General features: G+C 43.3%; 1 protein-coding gene and 1 long non-coding RNA gene across 8 annotated transcripts in view; one reads left to right on the top strand and one right to left on the bottom strand.

Moving 5' to 3' along the window:
* Positions 1–233: 233 nt before the first annotated feature.
* LOC307199373 lies at positions 234–19,600 on the top strand. The gene is made up of 2 exons (XR_013831939.1): positions 234–639; positions 18,249–19,600. It is a non-coding gene; the product is annotated as an uncharacterized lncRNA (long non-coding RNA).
* The window catches only part of CUL2 (cullin 2), a 50,781-nt gene continuing 45,476 nt past the window's right edge, over positions 14,350–19,654 (bottom strand). For all 7 annotated transcript variants that reach the window (XM_079946720.1, XM_079946719.1, XM_079946718.1 and 4 more), the window contains 3 exons: positions 17,970–18,071; positions 15,437–15,553; positions 14,350–14,962 (listed from right to left, as the gene is read on the bottom strand). In XM_079946720.1, the coding sequence (XP_079802846.1) occupies positions 14,831–14,962; positions 15,437–15,553; positions 17,970–18,071 (351 nt within the window). In that variant the 3' untranslated portion in view covers positions 14,350–14,830. The remainder of the gene's footprint in view (positions 14,963–15,436; positions 15,554–17,969; positions 18,072–19,654) is intronic.

Raw genomic sequence — 19,654 nt, 5'->3', positions numbered from 1 at the left:
TACACTTGTACTTCTGTGCCATGAAAATGGGGGGGGGGCTGTTGTTATTGTCATATGGCAAAATAGTTTCAAGGTCCTTTTTTCCACCCGTTTATTATCTATAGATGTGATAACTTGTTCAATATATGCACTTTTAAAATTGCACACAAACTAGTAGTTGAAATGGGCAATTCTTCTGCACCCCATACCTGGGAGCCTACACAAGCAGTTAGGCTAGTCTCACATGTGAAGAGGATTGGCAGCTGTAGTGAGGGAAATTGTACTCTGCATACGCTCAGAAGCACTCTCTTTCATTACTAATGCACAGGGTCCAGGGCTAAGCTCTGGCAATCAATATAGATACTGGGTTTGGGCTCTCCTGAGCCTCAGAGATTAAATTAAATCCCAAGAGTGCCCCTAATTCAGAGGAAAAGAGCTATAATGTAACATTTACCCAGCAAAGCAGAGAAACATATATTAATGTGTTCTTTACTATGATGCAATTGCAGAACGGTTTAGCCAGCTGGTGGAAAAGCCTTATGCAAATACTTCTTGCTAAGTGGAATCTGTTTTGTGTTCATGTGGTGTGTGTCTCCCCTTCTCCAAGAGCCCACAACTGCATCGGCTAACATGGGCGGAAAGATCAATGTGTACAAAACGGTAACCGAATCACAGACACCAGATGCAAGGCCAAGTGTTCAGCTATACTGAGACAGCTGAGTCAGGAATTCAAAAATGGGAGGTGGGGTGGAGGGAAAGAAGAGTTATCAGTGGGTTAAGGCTGTGTAGCTGTTGGCAGCTGCCACCTGTCTGCCTTTGCTCTCACATTCCTGATCACTGGCCCATAGGCAGTTGTTGACTAACTTGCCCTTCAGTGGCCCCTGTTCCTTTTGCACCAGACCTTTGACAGCTTATCTAGCTTCTGAGGGCAATCATCATTTAACATTGCCCAGGTGTAGGAAACACAGGAAACTGCCTCATTCTTGAGTCAGGGACCATGGGAACATCTAGCCCAGAACTGTCAACACTGACTGGCAGGGGCTCTCTGGGGTTTCAGTCAGGGAGTGTTTCCCATGGGAGAACTGAACGCTATTATTCTATGTGCAGGGCACTGCTTGCCATTGTTTACTTGTAATGTGGAATGGTCGCTTCAGTTGCGTAGACTGAAGAGACAAATGTGGCCTTTGACAGCACCCGTTCCTTGGCATTTTGGAGCTTGAATGAATATTGAATGCCCTCAACAAAGCATGCCAAACTGAACTGTTTTTGTTTGTTTGTTTGTTAACTGAATTTGAGAAGGCCATGCCTACAACAACCCTCAGCAGGCAAACTTGAAATTTGGCGTGGTCTGTCCTCAAACTACACTGCCAAGTTTCAAATCAGACCACTGCTATGCAGTCATTTTCAAGCCATCAAAGTTACTAAAAAAAAAAAAAAGACACCATTTTTTTCCCCCAGCTTAATGGCAGAATGCTATTTTCCTGACTCACCCTTGACAAATAGGACTACAGCTGTGGCCTTATAATAAAGACATATATTCATTTTATTTATTTGCATCTCTCTTGTCTCTCCCCCCCCCCCAGTTTTTCCTGTTCCTCACACGGCCTCATCTAACTGTCATTTTCCAACTGTCAACCTCTCTGCCTGACACTCACTCCACCCAACATTCCATTCAACACCCCTCCCCCTCCCCCCACTTACCCTCTCAAAACAGGTTCATGCTGAGCATTTCTGGGAAGAGCCTTGTGAAATCCCTTTGTCTTGCATTGCCCCCCCCCAGCCTTTAATAACTACAAACATGTAACACATCTACTACACAAAAGCACATCTTAGACGCCTCCTGAACCTAAGGAATCAGACAATTCCCCCCCCCCCCAATAAATGTAGTGAAAACAGAGAAATCTTTATGGAAAGCACACCCCAGGAAAGCGTGTGGAAGAAAAATGCACAGAACTTGTCAACAGCCCCTCGTCAAATGTTGCAATTGTTAAAAAAAATAAGCCATTTATTATTGCTTCTACCCCAAGTGCAGCATGGACCGTCCACAAACTTACTGCTCCTGTTTTGTCAAGCTTCAAATTAATCTGTTTAACCATTTTCTAACAATAAACCACAGAACTCCCCCGTTATAATAGTAGAATGACTTCCCTGAGGATTGTTTTTTAAAAACTGCTCTGGGAATTTCTACGAGGGCAATATGGGTCTCCTAAGTACACTCAGTACCCTCAAACCCACAAAGCTCCCAGATTTTTTGGGGGCAGGAGGAGTAAAACACAGCTGTTTAAAATGGCTCCTTTAAATATACAGTGCAGATGTGGCAGTAATAAAAATTATTTTTGCATGATATGGACTGAGACAATTCAAAGAGCAGCCATTAGGATGAATAAGTACCGAGCCACTAAGTCCGTAATAGTAGCTGCTTGTTTGTACAAAGCACATCTTGCGCCTTTGTGAAGATTAGTATGTGACTGCTACCGAAGGAAAGCTTTGCTGGCTTGTTTACTACAGCCTTTAATCATTTGACACAGAGGAAAGCTTAATTTTTATTTCCTCTTTCATCCGAGATATCAGAGTCTCACTTGTTGCCAGCATTTAACACGATTCCCTCAGGACCAAGCCGCAGATGCTCAGGCAGAGCTGCTAACACTAGAGCTGGCTTCAAATTACTTATAAAAGCACCTGAAATTTCTGCTCTCTGGGAAAGGGACACATCTAGTTCTCAAGAGAGTAGGCCAGCAATGCTACGAAACACTAAAACACTGTATACGTGTATATTAGGTGTTTTTTTTCCATGGCTACATAATGAGTGAGCAAACAAGCGCTTTTTATTTCTTGTGTGTTCCTGTGAAGTGCCCAGGGAATAGATTTTTTACCTCAAATCACAAGTAGGGGTGAAGGGGCTGGTTTAGTAGCAACCTACCCAAAGTAGCTAGCATTGAATGCAACCCTTGATCAGCTACAACTCTTCCCCATTTTTCATGATGTTTCTCCAGTCTCGAGCCACTAGCTGCTTTGCTCTAATACCTATGTGCAGCTAGAACCCTATATCAAGAAATCCCTTATTTCTGGAGTCATAGAACCAACAACACACCTTAATGCTTCACTCCATATTTGCTTTTGTTGTATTTTCCCCAATTCTGCTACTTTCCACTTCTCTGCCCAATTCTCTTTTTGCCACTGACATTAATAGTTACCGATCCACCAGGGACTATATCTAATCATGCATCAGCATGTCTCTACTGTTGCAGGAAAAGAGATGTTCCATTTGAGATTTGTTTTAGATTTGTTCAAATACTAAGCCATGCTTCCATAACAATTGTGGTTTGGCCTTGTTCTTAAAAATGGAGAAATGTTTCTTATCTCATTTTCAAAGTTAAAGGTAAAGGTAAAGGTAAAGGTACCCCCGCCCGTACGGGCCAGTCTTGACAGACTCTGGGGTTGTGCGCCCATCTCACTTAAGAGGCCAGGGGCCAGCGCTGTCCGGAGACACTTCCGGGTCACGTGGCCAGCGTGACATCGCTGCTCTGGCGAGCCAGAGCCGCACATGGAAACGCCGTTTACCTTCCCGCTGGTAAGCGGTCCCTATTTATCTACTTGCACCCGGAGGTGCTTTCGAACTGCTAGGTTGGCAGGCGCTGGGACCGAGCAGCGGGAGCGCACCCCGCCGCAGGGATTCAAACCGCCGACCTTTCAATCGGCAAGCCCTAGGCGCTGAGGCTTTAACCCACAGCGCCACCTGCGTCCCATATTTTCAAAGTTAGAATCCCCAAAAGGACAAATATTTAATATTCTCCCAAGTGTGGGAAATGTTGCTCTAAAACCCGACTGTATTACATTCAAGTAAAAATATATACAAACGCCTTCATTTCCTAATATAAGGCAGCCACAAATACACACACAGCAATTGCAACATAGGATCATGTTTCCTTCCCTGAAGAAAATGTTCATTACACAGTTTGCTTTTCCTTTTTATATATATTTTTAAAAAATCATCTCAAGGGCAGAAAATTCACTTGCTCTGACTTTGGTCAAAAGAGCTTCTCAAACACACACTGAAATTCCCAGAGGACTTGAAAAATAAACAGCTCATACTGAAGAGCCCAGATTTCATCCGCTCTTTTCCATAATGAGCTACACAAACAACTGCTTTGCCTTAAATAATTTAAAATGCTCCCACTAGGCTCCTCTTCACTTAATAAGCAGGAGCAAATCCTGCAATTACAGAGTGCTTCCCACAGCATGGAAGTCTTGCCATTATCATAGGATCACTATCTAGAACCAAGCCTCAATTTTCACAAGAGAATGCCAAGGGGAATATGCACACTGTTGCAACCAAACAACTGATGAAATTCCAAGTTTTGTACCATTTATTCTGGGTAATGTTATTAAATTTGGAGGAAAGGCAACAGTGTTTTTCAGAGTCCTATCTAGTTTAAGAGGACTAGTTGTTAATAAGGGGAAACATGGCTGCTTCTTTTTTTTAAAAGCTCACAGCAGAATTAAATATAGAAAGAAGAATAACTATCTCAATCAGCTGACAAATATACAATGCACTTCAATTAATTATAGTGTTCAGTTAACTCAAATGCACAATGCTATTATGTCAAAAATGTTCTGGAGAAAAGTCTATCAAGCAAAGAGATAGTTGGCTTGCCTGTTTGCTACTTTTTAAGATATGTCATATGTTCTCTGAGTGGAAATGAGAGGTTTGTTATGATGAAGACAAGGGGGGCAGGATAAGTAATGTTGCAAATTCTTCTATTTTCTGCCATAAGCAATGGCATCTTCAGTTTGGGCTAAAGCACTGCATCTGGAGATGGGAGACTAAATTGATCCTGGAAGAGAGAAAGGAACACATTGCAGGCATAAAATAGCCTTCTATATCGCAAGAAGAAAGTGGGATGTTCAGAAGAAGAAGAACTGATCCTCTGAAAACGAGGTCAGCATCCAATAATCAGACAGAAAACCTGTGTTGGGCTTCAGCTTTCCCTTTTCCCTTTTAATTGCAACAAATGTGTTGTCCCCTGCAAATTGGTACAAAGTTGTAAATTAAATGTTACACAATGACGCCTTTACCTGAAGGAGCTCAAGGTGCAATAAATCAAGGTGCCATATTCCTTTCTACTTTTTAAATCCTCAAAATAACACTACAAGGCAGATTAACCTGAGAGACTGTGACTGGCTCAGGGTCACTTTCATGGGTGCATGGGGCATTTGAACCCTGGTCTTCCAGATCTCTAACCACTTTGCCACAAAATGATATCACACTCTAAATGATCTTGAACTACATCTCCCATCAGTCTCAGCCAGTATGGCCATTGGTCAGGGACGATAGGAATTGTAATGCAAAATATTTGGAGAGCACTAGGTTGGGGGAGGCTGCTTTAATTGGTTATGACTTTTACTTCCGCTCTCCTGTTTAGCAGCCTTCATATTAGCTACCAAATAAATTGCCATTTTAAATTAATTTTTTAAAGCAGTAAGTAAAACAGCTTTTTTAAAAAAAGGAAAACCCAACCATGTGGTTTCTTAAGCAGCGTTTCTTAAGGGGAAAATGATCTCCCTCCTCAAGGGCTATTTAGAGAAGATGGTAGTATCAGCTAAGCAGGTCAGCAGGGTGGCGTAGCCCAAAACAGCGTGGCAATTATTAGTTGGCAAGCACTGACAGCTGAATAGGCTCAGGAGACAATGGTGGCAAGTGTGGTTGACAGGAAACTCATTTGCATTGATTTTAAACACAGCGCAAGTCCTACTGTCAATGCAGATGGGAATAGGAAACTATGCCTCATATAATTAACCCCCCACCCTCTGTTATTTAAAAGGGCCTTCTTTAATTATTATGGGGTGGTAGAAGCCATGTTAGATTAACAAATGGAGCACATGTCTTTAGGATTTTCAGATGCTGCCACAGAACTCCTACTTCTTGCCCTCTAGGCATATTTCCATATAAATAAGTTCAATTGTAAAGTCAGAAGCCCATGGCAGGCCACTCTGCTGCTAGAGATGAGGTTCACTAGTTTCCAATTGCCTGGAACAAAAACAAATTCAATGATAATGCCATACCGGATTACCTGCGAGGTCTCAACTTCAATTTATTATGTGCCTGTTTACACATTGATAGACTGAAGGCTGAGATGTCTGATTCATGCATACAGTCCCATATTTAAATCCTCTGCTTCACTCTAGGGCTTCGGTTAAATCTCTACTTCACAGGGGGTAGATTAAATTAAGAAGAGTAAGTTGAGAGCATTTCATGCAACTAAATAAGTGCTCCCTAGAAGGGAATAACTACAAATCTATGGCACAATGTTATAGAACTATGATGAAGATAACATATTTTGTTTTGTGTTCAATATTCCTTTTGCTCCCCAAAGTATTAAAATTTACCTCTCTTATATTGTAAAAAAATACTAATACTAAAATAGATAGGGCTTCCTCCGAATACTTCAATATGAAAAACAGGCATTTCACAACTCTTGACTGTCAGAACATTATTCGCTCAGACAATTCCTCTGCCCATTGTGGGACATCGCAAAGCATTTCATTTTCGGCCCATGCTTATTTTATTTCACAGACAGTCCAAGCCCTGCCAACTCTGATTTATTTTTATTATTATTACCTGAATTACTCTGTGTCGCAAGGTGCTGAACCTAACAGCGCTTTAGAGATGTTCCCACATGAAATCTGCTCACGGAGCTGTCAACAAAGCAAGGCATGTTGGGACCCATTCTTCCCTCCCCACACTCACAAGAACAGCACAAACAAGGGAAGGAGTGGGTTTACTGGCCCTGACAGGCCCACACTCCAGAGCTCCTTCTGGGTGTGAGAATGAGTAAAAAGAGAAAGAAACACCCACAGTGCATATTTTTATTTACTGGTGAAGCTCCTCTTCAAATAGGGGATTTTCCCTCTCTAATATCCTAGCGGGCTTTTTTTTTCTTTTTCTTTTAACAACCTCAAGTTTTGTCAATTAACTGAATTAGCCCAGCTGGATCAGATCACAGACCTATGACAGCACATTCACACCATACATTCAAAGCACTTCAGCTGCCTTAAACCAAGAATTATGGCAGCTGTAGGTGATGAGAGTTGTTAGGAGATCCATGCTCCCTGCCCAGAGCTACAATTCCCAGAATTCCCTGGAAAGTGGGAATTAATTGCTAAACCGCTCTGGAAATTGTAACTCTGTGAGAGGAATGAATATGGGTTTCCTAACAACTCTCAGTACTCTTAACAAACTACAACCCCCAGGATTCTTTGAAGGAAGGTAAGCCATGACTGTTATAAAGTCATACCTTGGATCCCAAATGCCTTGTGAGTCAAACCTTTGTTTTGGCTCCTGAACACCACAAACCCAGAAGTGAGTGTTCTGGTTTGCAAACATTCTTTGGAACCCAAACATCTGATATGGCTTCTGTGGCTTCCGATTGGCCTTGGTTTCTGAACATTTTGGAAGTTGAACGGACTTCTAGAATGGATTACGTTCGACTTCCGAGGTATCACTGTAGTATCCTAGTACTTCAAATGTATAGTGTGAATGGAGCACCAGTCAAGCCTCCTGTTTCTCCACAGGGGCTGATCAGATGCCTCTGGGAAGCCTACAAGCAGGGCATGAGGGCTATAACCCTCTCTCCCTGTTGCGCTGTAGCAACTGGCATTTCTCAAGGACCAGTCAGAGCAGTTGGAAGCACCTAGCCAGCTGCAACAAACCTTTAGATGGTTTGATCTAGCAAGACCATTGTTTCACCGTTTTAGAAGCTACATCAGAACACACAAAGCTGCACCTTACCAACGTCAGATCTGTGGTGCTTCTGGCTCAGCACGGCCTTCTCCGACTGACAGAGGCTTTTAAGTGTTTCTGGCAAGGCTTCTTTCCAAACTCTATTAACTCAGGGATCCTTTAACAGGAACAGGAACCAGGCACACATGCAGCATAAAGTAATTTGGTTGGCCGTTAATTGGAGTGACCATATGCAAAAGAAACGAGATTTCTGAACCTTCATTTGGCACGTGTTAAGCTATGGGATTTTCTACCACAGGATGTAGGGATGGCCAGCAACTCAGATAGCTTTAAATGGGGATCAGGTAAGGCTATCAATGGTCACGATGTCTATATTACTTAAAGTGTCAGGTTACCTCTCTGAATACCAGTTGCTGAGCATCCTAAGGGGGAGAATACTATGGCACTCATGCCCTACTTATTTGACTATTTTATTTATATACAGGACCCCAGTCCACTTTTTTTGCATCTGACCACCCTATGTGGCATACTGCCAAATTAAGGTTCTCCTCAAGTATTCCAATTTGATTACTAGGGCAAAGTATAGCGAGTGAAACAGTGATGGCCCAGAATATGGAAAAGGGAACAGCCAAAAGAATGTAAGAACCATTTCCTGGATCAGGCCAAAGATCCATCTAATCAGCATCCTGCTTTCATAGTGGCTAACCAGATGCCTATGGGAAGCCTCCAAGCAGGACATTAGTAAACCAGCACTCTCCATGCTTGTGATTCCCAACACCTGATATGCAGGAGCAAGAATATAGCTTTATCCTCCATGGTACTTGTCAGTGCTGCCTCTAGGTCCCAGCTCACAGAGGACCAACGCTAGGCTGTCGTAATGTACTAAAGTCTTTATTGAAGTTCAATTTCCATTTCAAAGCCGCAGCGCGCAGCCCTACATCTTAAACCCTAGATCGGCGAAGTCCCGTCTGAATCTCCTCCCCTCTGACACCAGTTTAAGATCCTAGCCCTGCTCCACCTTTTCCGCTGCTCTCTTCTCCTCTGGGTCCTCCTGCCCGCTGGGGCATTCCCCTTTCTGGACTCCTCTGACTCTGAGTCGCTTAGCTCCTCCCCCTGCCTCCGGCGGGCTTTAGGACCCGGTTCCCAATCCTCATTCTCTGCTGTCCCACACTCCTGTACATTTGAACTTGCCTCTCGCGCCAACCCAGTGACCTTCCTCCTGACCGTTACACTACTTCTGTCACTGCTTCCCTCTTCCGGGATACTGGCCGGATCTGACCTCCCCTCCGTTGTCTGACTCTCCGATGGAGGCGTGGTCAGCCTTGACTCCTCTCCTCTCCCTGCTGGGGGAGACGCTACTCCCGATACCTGTGACTCTTCCCCCCCACTATGCTCTGGTGGGGAAGCTGGTCCTGATTTCCAACTGCTGCTCTGGGAGTCCCCGCTGGCCCCTTGCTTCTGGGGTGTCCCCCTTGGGACCCCCCTTGCCCTGGCCACCGGCGCCCCCTTCTGTGAATCTTCCGATTCGCTGGAGAGGCTCATGGAATCCCTCGGTCCACTGTCCTCTTCTCCTTCGCTCTCCATCTTCTCTCTTCCCTGTGCCTCTGCTCCTGAGCCCCTGACAGTACTGTACATAAAGGTGTGGCATTTCACAATGAATGTGATTCAGCAAACAAGCTCTTCCACATCACTAAGCCAAGTTGTGTTTAGCAGATAATGTTATTGACAAACAATGAACATTTAGGATTACACTGAGTTACAGGCTTGAAACAAGACACCATTGCTGGTGCCAAAATAAATTGCAAGGCAATTGCAAGGGGTCTAACTGCTTCACAGCTGCAGCAGAATGCACTTCAATATTGAAGAAAATAACGGGCACTCAAAAGGCCAATAATTATAGTATTTCTCATTCACTGAATGTGCTGAAAACAGGGTAATCTCAGCTGCTGTCCTCTTAACCTTGTGTTTTTATGCATCCATCCCTCTTGTGATAATTGTCTAAGATGTAATTTCTTTTTCGTCTGCCCCCTCCCTCATGGAAGTTTAACTTCAGCTGCATAGAGAAGTATCAAAATGAAGGAATGGCCTGGGTGTCGGAGATGATAGATGCATTTTCCAATTTGTATTGAGGAAGTATTGTCCTCTCTTAGGGAGATCACCTCTACCACCTTGCCTTACAAAATAATATGTTTATTCACCTTTTGGTACAAACAGGGCTTCCAAAGTAGCTTACAAACGTATTACAGCAAGAGAAGAATGGTAAAATTTAGCTGAGAACTTAATAGAAATGTTGAACAGTCAACCTGGGATCCCAAGCAATAACCATAACTTGGAATTGTTTGAGTTTTATGAATTTTTGTTCATTTTATTGCATGTTGTGGATTGTTTTTGTGCACACTGCTTAGAGTTGTGAATGATTAAGCAACACATAAATGCCTTAAATAAAACAAATAAGAGGGAATGGATCACATACAAAAGAGAACAAAAGTGGACAGACTTCCATAAAATTTGCCTGGTTTAAAATATTGTTGCAAATTTAGAAATAATCGCTGTAATTTAAATAGAAATGCAATCCGTCTCAGCACAGTGAGGAAGCCTCTGGTCAGTGTTGTCTGCTCACGTCAGCTGCCCTGGTCCAGCCCCTATTCTCTTTTCTTAGCAGTTTTTTATCTTCAGACAAGGTTTGGAGCTTCAAATAGAGTATTTCTGAAAACAGAGGACTGTCCTTTGTCAAGTAGGATATATGGTCATCCTAAGCACATACCATCCACGGCATACACACAGTTTGAACAGTGGTCATGAGTAGGGCAGAGGGCATGAATGTTCAGTCAAGACCTGCAGCTGTTTGAGCATACTGCCTCTCTCATTCTGTCTCTACCTTGCCGATATTGGGAAAAAAGTATTCTTTACTTCAGGCCAAATGTTTTTAAGAGCTGGGGGAATTTCACATTCTTCCATACATTACCTTGCACAATCTTGGCACACATTTACCCTACAACCTTATCCATTTGTTTAACATAAAACCTTTCAATGGGGAAAGGAAAGTGTTTGCACACTGCACTGCAATGATGCTTCAAGCACCGGCAAAGTGTGGCACCTCCTGAAATGAAAACTTGACATCCACTTTGCTAGCACAATACAAACTTAATTTAATTCCCGGCTGGTCTAACAGGAGGCCGATGCTCATACCATTTCAATGTGTTCGGGGAAATGTGGTGCTGCAAGAGATGGACATAAAAAGTGGAAGAGTAATAAATAAAAAGGCAATAAAAAAGGAGTAGTTAGCGCTACATTGCTGTTTTCCAACCAGCCTGATGAAAAATAAAAACATGCTCTAGCAAAAGAAAGCACCAGAGAATTTGGGTTATTAAAGTGCCAAGGAGGTTTTGGAAGAGTACAATATATAAATAAAATACCACTGAATTAGACAAATTGACATCACTTTATACTCTGGAAAGGGCGAGCTATCTAGCTTGCTAACTGCTCCCGTTCCATCCACTTTTCTTTCAAAAGTCACAAGTTCACAGGCTCTCAGGAGATCTGACTAGAGAGGAATGCAGCCGCCATAGAACTGCTTTTTATAAGCAGGTGTACATTCCACAGTACAATGGATTCACTCTGGCCCTTCCACCACAATGAGAAGAAGTATGCACACCACCCCAAACATTTTATACTTGGCTTCAATGCTCCCTTAAACCTTGACCTCTCAGAAAAGGCAGAGAGGTAGCAAAGCAGAGGGGCAGTCATGCTTTTAAAACAGGAGGCAGAGGTAGTGCTCCAGCAGTGGTGTTGCACAGCAAGTAAGCAAGTTAGAGCAGGGGTGGACAAACAAGGGCACTGTGTCCCATTTCACAGCTTGAGGCAAAATGGGAAGTGTCTCCCTGCCTGGCTGCCTCTGCCAGTGGTGAAGTGGTACAGACATTGGCACCAATTTCTGTTGAGATCTCACTGGAAATCAGCGCTGATGTCAGTTCTGCTTCTCCCCCAGTGGCGGAGGTGGCAGGGTGCCTGTGACGGTGCTGTCTCGGGGCTTCCGCCACCTGAGACAGTGGTGTCACCCTGCCAGGTGGGTTGGTCTGGGCCAGAAAGTAGTTTGGGATCTACTGGTAGATCTCAAGGTGATTTGCAGTAGATCAGAAAGTGTTTGACACCCCCCCCCAAGTGGTTTCACAATAGCAACCAAAATGCCTTCCAAATAAAGCTTGGGGAGTGGAATTGTGTATGACAGGATCTTCAGGTCAGTTTGGGTTGTAAAAATATGCTCCTGGGCTGAACATCTGCTCAGAAGTACCTTGGTCCTTGTTCCAGAGCGCAGAAGCCTGTCAATCATAATATTCTAGTAAAACCACCAAGCAGAACCTGACATCTGCTCAGGGATAGGAACATGAAGGAAGATATGCATTTCTTACTATGATATCTTTCAGTCAGACGCCATATAAGAAGGGCAAGGAAAGGATGCTGAAATCCAACCAGCAGTAAACAGGAGAGAAAGGGGAATGACCATTCTACCAAACTGTATGAGAGCCAGTGTGGTGTAGTGGTGTAGTCTCGTAATCTGGGGAACAGGGTTCGCGTCTCCGCTCCTCCACATGCAGCTGCTGGGTGACCTTGGGCCAGTCACACTTCTTTTAAGTCTCTCAGCCCCACTCACCTCACAGAGTGTTTGTTTTGGGGGAGGAAGGGAAAGGAGAATGTTAGCCGCTTTGAGACTCCTTAAAGGGAGTGAAAGGCGGGATATCAAATCCAAACTCTTCTTCTTCTACTAAAATGAGCAAAAATCACAGCAGCAGCATGCAGCAAGTGCATTACGCTTCCTTGTGCTACTGCAGAGTAGGAGGCTGCGTGGTTTGCAAAAATGCTATTTAATTAGGGGAAAGCCAATAATATCAACCTCCTAAGCGTCCAAACATTTTTAGGGGTAGCAACTAGACCACAAGTAGTTGAATTTGCAAGAACACAGTATAGAATTAAAACCTCTCCCCTTTCTTCTTCATACCCAGCCTCAAGCTCCCCTTCCTTCCCTTTACCCGGCAGTCAGGTAGCTAAGCCAGAGTCCATGTCAACAATTAAATATGTCATGTGCTCAAATATTGTTCTAAAAATCTCATGAATAAAAGAGCCCATCTCCTTCCGGGTCCTTCTTGGACTTTATATTATTCTTTCCCAAAACCTTAATAGCTGGTTGATGTAACTGCTGTTGCTGCTTGCCCTTGTGGACTCATTTCCCCAGGGCATTAGTGCTATTTAAATTCCACTACACTTTTCACAGCAAGACTTAACAAGTTTCTAGCAGATTAAAATTCATCAAGATGGTATTTTGTACTCTGAGCCAATCCAAAGAATTCATGGCATCTTTATATCTAGCCAATGGTCAGGGATTATTGAAGCTGTAGTCCAAAATATCTAGAGGGCACTAGGATGGAGCAGGCTCATTTATCCTAGCAAGGATACTTGCAATTTGCTAGCAGACAGTGATGCAAGTTCTTAGCTGCTATATGCGGCTCCAGTAGCTTTGTCCCACCCCACCACTGAGTGGGAAAAAAGTTTAAAAATTATTATACTGCTATGGTCACTTTTAAAATGTTAAGGAAAAAAACACACTCAGGAATGTGTCTTGAAAGAAATATTGTGCCCATCTTTTGCCATGTTCTACACAAGACTATTTCTTGAAACCTGCTGCTGGTGTACCATGGATCACCCACCTGCGGCAGCTGCTGCTAATCTGAGCAAAGGAATGGAGCACTGTGAGCCTGATAGAAATGGTGTGCGGTTGCTGTGAGAAAAACAGGCGGTGGTCCTCCAACAGGGCTTTCTGGTCCCAGCACAATTCATTCTGAGTAAGGAGTCCTTCAAGAGTGAGGCACTGTGGGTGAAGTTGTCCTGGAGACAATCTATGCCACTGCAACTTAGGCAGGATGGTGGCAAATCCTGCTCAAAGTTTAATGGTCTCTGAATGGCTCATCAATAAACCAAAAGTGGAACAATAATGGAAAAGATCAAAAGGAGGCTTTTAAGGATTCCTGGATGGGTCAATGTTTAGAATAGGTATTTCGGTTATGTTTAGGAGAGTCAAAAGAGATGACATACTGAAGGAAATATTTGCTAAAACATCCTTAGGGACATGTTTGACAAAACGCAAATGCATCTGTTTGCAATCCTAATGTAAGTTCAAAGGTTAATCATTTCCCATTGTGCCATTTGCTAGAAAAAGTGCAGCCACAAACAAAGAACTGTTTCCTGGCTCCCTATAACTGGTTTACACACATTAGTCACATGGTTCTGTACTCACACACACACCAATTCTTTTAATACTAGATAATTGACACAAAGAGCCCTAATCATATTGCAGATGATCAGAATCCCCATTTCCAGACTTGCACTTCAATGCTGGACAGCATAACTTGGAATATGAACAACTGCCTTAACATAATAAAACTAACTAGACCACAATCTCAATGACGTGAGATAAACCCCACTGAGCTTAGTGGGCCTTTGCTTCCAAATAAGAAACACACAGCTACCTGCAGGTAGCTCTGCACAGCTGCAGAACCCATCGATGGAAGTGCAGATAGAACAGTAATTTAGATGTCCTTCAAAGTTGATTTATTAATTAAAATCAAATCACCACAACATATTCCATTTCTTTATTTATTTGACAAGCAGCAGTATCATGTTCTTTTTACATTTTAATGTAGATACAATTATTATGTTATCTGCCATATTACAATATTTAGTCTGTTTTAACTTTGTCTTTTAAGATACATTAAAAAACATCAACTGCAAACGTGGGGGGCATGGAGGGGGTGGAAGGGGGGAAGCATGGTATCCAACCAAAATTTCCACATTTCAGCAATACTTTACTCATTCTCGTTTAGTAAAGTTTTAAGAAATGTCATAATGACATGAGCTTGGAATATCTATAGGCTTTTCATTTCTTTTCGTTGACGCTCATGACGTGGCACTGGTGATGTTGTAAACAGCAGAAAAAACAGGGGCTGCCAAAGTGACCAATTATGGAGACACAGCAGGCCTGCTTTTTTCCCCCCCACAGGACACACCAAGCAGTGACAGCAATGATCTCCGTACAACCATACCTGCAGGATATTACCCTCATGCTACATAGCTGTACTCATCTGCTGAGGACTGGCTCCGCTCAATGTATTGTTTGTCAATCAGAACTTCAATACACTTCTTAATCATGCTGATACTTGGATTAAACCTAGCTCTTGATTGGCTAATGACCTGAAAGAGAGAGAGAGAGATGCTTTATTTAACATATACCTGATTCAAATGAGTTATAAAGCTTCAAAACAAAACCAATGTCACCTTCTGCACATCATTCTAAAAGGGCATACATTCATTTTTTTCCTGAACTGTGGGATAGTTCATATAATATTATTTTTCCTCCTTGTGAACAGTCTTGAGCTTTCCACAGAGTATACAGTCGTACCTTGGTTCTTGAACGCCTTGTGACTCTGCTTGGGGATACCTAACATGGCATTTTGTGCCCTATGTTTTGTATTTAAAGTTGACAGTTCTAACACCAGAGTTCCAATTTATATATAGCATTAGGGGCTTCCAACCTGGCCAAAAACAGCAATAACCAAACCACTGTCCTTAACAAGATCTCCTACTACATTCTACAAATTTCCACCAGAACAGAATAAGTTACATGTTTTCATCAAGTCCATAACACTGGTCGGCACATGCTCTTACCTCCTGAATAAGAGCATTGTGTCGCAGAAGCTTCCGCGCTTTCATGATACGAACTATAGCAGCTTGAAGGTACATTTTTCTATCTTCATCTACAGCGCTTCTGGTTTGCTCCATTTCCTGCAACACACACACACACACACACATATTAACTGATTTATATACCAAGAGACTGATTCAATAGTCTAACAAGGTATAATTCAGGGGGTTGGCTGTGAAGTTTGCACCAGGAATGCAGTTGTGGAATTGTATGTTCAGGCTGTGCATTGAATTGTGCTCATAGCTAACACTATGGTTTCTGTTAGTGAATCCTGATGGCGATGCTAATGCTATTGTGCACTTGGAAGTTAAGGTGAGTTGGATCTCAGCAGTGTCTGGATGTGAGACCACTGAAACACTCTCTAAGCTACTTAACAAAAAGTCAGCAGACTCACAGAGAAAACAGGGAGGACTTTGTACCATCCTGGTCCTTGCCTGGTCTGTCCTCCCAGCCAGCAAGTGTGTGCAGCATTTGCTTGACCTGTGTATCATCTGGCTGAAGGTAACAGTGTTTGCTCTGCTTAATAGCGTGGGTTATTGCCTGATTGCTGGCTGAGTGAATGCAGTTGGGGGGGGGGTTCCCAGGGCTTGCCTTGCTATAACCAGCTTGACACCAAAGGGGCTTGCCACTTTTGAGTCATACGTCAGGAAGAGACAGGGGCAGGGGCGCCCCATACTGTCAGTCAGGATATAGAAGGCACTGTGTGAAACAGGCCTGTGACCCTCAGCTAGGGTGAGAGCCAGGTGGAGGGGAAGTCTTGCTTTGTGGAAGTTGTGAGTGAGAGGCAGGGGGAAGAGAGTGGTTAGGGGATTTAACATCAACTTCTGGCTGTGTAGGATGCATCTAGTACTGGTCCTGAGCTTGCTATTCTGTATTCAAATCTCCAAGCTGCATATGGGGTGAATTATGGCGTGCTAATGCTTCTGGTTGGGCAAGATTTCAGTGGTGTTGGGCAGGGGAAGGCACATTTTGAGCAGGGGTGGGGGCTGACCACCATCAGGGACAGAGGCCTAGGGATTTGGTCTCTGATCCTTGTTTCAGCCCTCTGACTCCATCAGAAGTTACTGGTAGCATATCCACTGTCTCCTCTGGTCCGGTGGTGCTGTTGCTGAATGCTAGATTGGTCCATAATAAAACCATGCTCATGCACAACCTGATTGTGCATAACTAGGGGGTTGAGGTGGGGGTGTTGCTATTGTCCATAAGAGCAACATCTCCTTGGCCAGGAAGCCTCTTGATCTTGAGATGGGCTCAGAGGGTCTGCATCTGGTATTGGGACAGAAAGACAGGGGTGCTGCTGGTCTACTAAACATCCCTGATCAGGCTTGCTAAAGTAGTTTCTGAGGAGGACCCTCAGATGATAATCTTGGGTGATTTCCATATCCATATCCACATGAAGGCTGCTGTCAGGCCAGCTAGAGACTTCATGACATCCATGACAACCATGGGTCTCTCTCAGATGGCCATTGGTCCAACACACCAGGCAGGGCACACTCTTGATGTAGCAGGAGTGCAAAGCACTTCCTTGTCATGGTCAGACCCCTGTCATTATCTGGGCGGACACTGGCAATTCTCCCCTGTAAGAATGGTGGGCCCATTCAGATGGCCCGCCTTCAGAGGCGTGATGGAGCTGGAGCAGCTCCTTGGGACTCTAAGGAGTTCTAGACCAGGGTTTCCCAAACTTCTCAGCATCCCTGATCACTAGCCCTGCTAGTTAGGGATGGTGGCAATTATTGTCCAATAACAGCTAGAGACCCAAGTTTGGGAAACTCTGCTCTAGACTATGGACCAGGTAGGAGAAGACTGGAGCACAAGTGGCTAGTCTCGCTCTGAAGCCAACCGAACACTGGCAAGTATTTACAATCATGCTTGCCACTGGAAGTGTGGGCTATGAATAAAGCTCTTTTTGCAGTTTGCATTATGTCCTCTAGTAGCCAGCCAGCTGAGTAATTATGGAAGGTCCAGAGGTTACTGACTCCCAGCTATCGGCCAGTTGCAATATCCGGTTTTTGGAGAAGGTGGTGGATCAATTGGATAAGTGAAGTAATAAGACTAATTTGATAAAAGTTTAGTTCATTACGCAACTGAGATTCAAGAAATATTAATTCTTAGCTTATCTAGATATCTGTCATGACACATGGTTGAAAGGAATGACATTCCTAGTTCAAATGTTTTATTTTTCAAGCTGTAATCACTGTGAACAAGTTGGAATGACTAATGCTGTTAGCTGTAAAGGACTGATGAGACTTAGAGCAATTCGGTAAATTGGAAATTCCCAATTTAATCCACACTTCTCAATTTGAAGCCCAATTTGCACTGGATCGCCTTGAAAATGCGATGCTGTCTATACTAGCAACCTCATTGCAATGATCTTGCTTGCCTCCCATAACTCTTTCTACTTCTAACACCAAAAAGTTAGCAGTTTTAAAAATAGGTTTCAGTTTTATACTATTCGTGCAATTCAAGCTAGTTCATATCAAAGAAGTTGATACTTGCCTGCGGTGTATCTTTTTGCATTGATGTAGTGATTTTAAATTTTGTCCGTTTACTGCTGAAGTTCATATTTAATGAAAAAGTAGACTCTGCTTCTACATCTTCCTGCAATGAGAAAAGCATGTGTATTTCACACACAAATGATGCCAAACACATTAACAGCTTGTCTGTTTCCCCAAGAACAGTGAACAGCTTGCATGAAAAATATCTAGAGTTACATATGGCTTACATCTTCGCTGTTGAAATATAAACATATTGCTATTTTTTTCTTCAATTTGGCAGGTCTGAATTATTTAACTTCCCTATGGAGCAGTTTGGCAACTCAAGGCACTCAAGATAATGCATTTTACATATATGATTGTTTTTAAAACGAGCCCAGTGCAATTGTTCCACTACGCTGAACACAAAAATGCCTAATGTTGTTAACAAGATTGAAATATAGCAAGACCAACTACTGAAAAATAATTAGAACATGTTTTAGTCTATCAATCCTGTGACATTCCTGGGGAAAGTTAGAAAGTGCACTTCCTAGTCCTCTTAAATTGAATTACAAAAAGGCACTGAGGAAAAATGGACCATTTCTTACAGATAATCTCATTTCAGCCTATGGGGATAGATATAGCTTTAAGAACATGAGTTTGTTGCACTGTTCAAGGATTAGGTTTGTAATAACTGTCTACTGTCTTGTCTAGAAGGCCCATAGTCAGGAATGTTCTGGGTAAGCTGTACTTCAGGATGTTCTTTTTGCTAACTATGGAAGCTCAAGTCCCCTCAGATGCACAGGAAACAGGCACACACAGCACTCCAAGCTTCAGTACTTTAGATGGGGCCTAGGTGTAGGTGAGATTTTTGAGGTTTTGTCCATTTTGAGGAGTAAAACTTCATGTCATTTTTACCAACTTTTTCTGAAAGAACACTGAGTTTCAAAAGCAGTTTGCAAAGGGGCATGGGGACTGGTACTTGAGAGGGACGTGGGTGGCGCTGTGGTCTAAACCACTAAGCCACTTGGGCTTGCCAATCGAAAGGTCGCGGTTTGAATCTGCACAATGGGGTGAGCTCCCGTCGCTCTGTCCCAGCTTCTGCCAACCCAGCAGTTTGAAAGCATATCAGTGCGAGTAGATAGGTACCGCTGTGGAAGGAAGGTAAACGGCATTTCCATGCACTCTGGCACTTGTCCCGTTGCACCAGAAGCAGTTTAAGTCATGCTGGCCACATGACCCGGAAAGCTGTCTGCGGACAAACGCCGGCTCTCTCAGCCTCGAAAAGTGAAATAAGCACCACACCCCTTTGATGGGACTTAATCATCCAGGGGTCCTTTACCTTTACCTTACTTGAGAGGCATGAAGTTCAAGGTTTTTAGGCAGGTGTAATTTGCATTGTTCTCATGGACAATGTGTTAGAATTCCTGCTCCATGATGGCTCTTATGGGATTGTTGTATTTCACATGACGTGGTATGTTTTGACTCCACGAAGTGGGAAGTGATAGAGACAGGATGTTTGTGTTACTGTGTTCCGTGAAGTGGGACTATTGTCCTTTGTTCTTTCTCTTTGCTGTCTGATGCTAGAGAGAGAGAGGGAGCCATGTTGCAGTGCTCCGTGTGTGTTTATACATAAATAAAGTAGATTAGCCAAAATGCTGAGTTGCTGAGGTCTGTTATGCAAGCTGCCAAGACTCTGTGGATCCCTAA

This window comes from Podarcis cretensis (assembly GCF_951804945.1).
Source record: "Podarcis cretensis genome assembly, chromosome: 12".
In the NCBI taxonomy this organism is placed as follows: Eukaryota; Metazoa; Chordata; class Lepidosauria; order Squamata; family Lacertidae; genus Podarcis; species Podarcis cretensis.
This window is presented reverse-complemented; position numbering and strand designations above follow the sequence as displayed.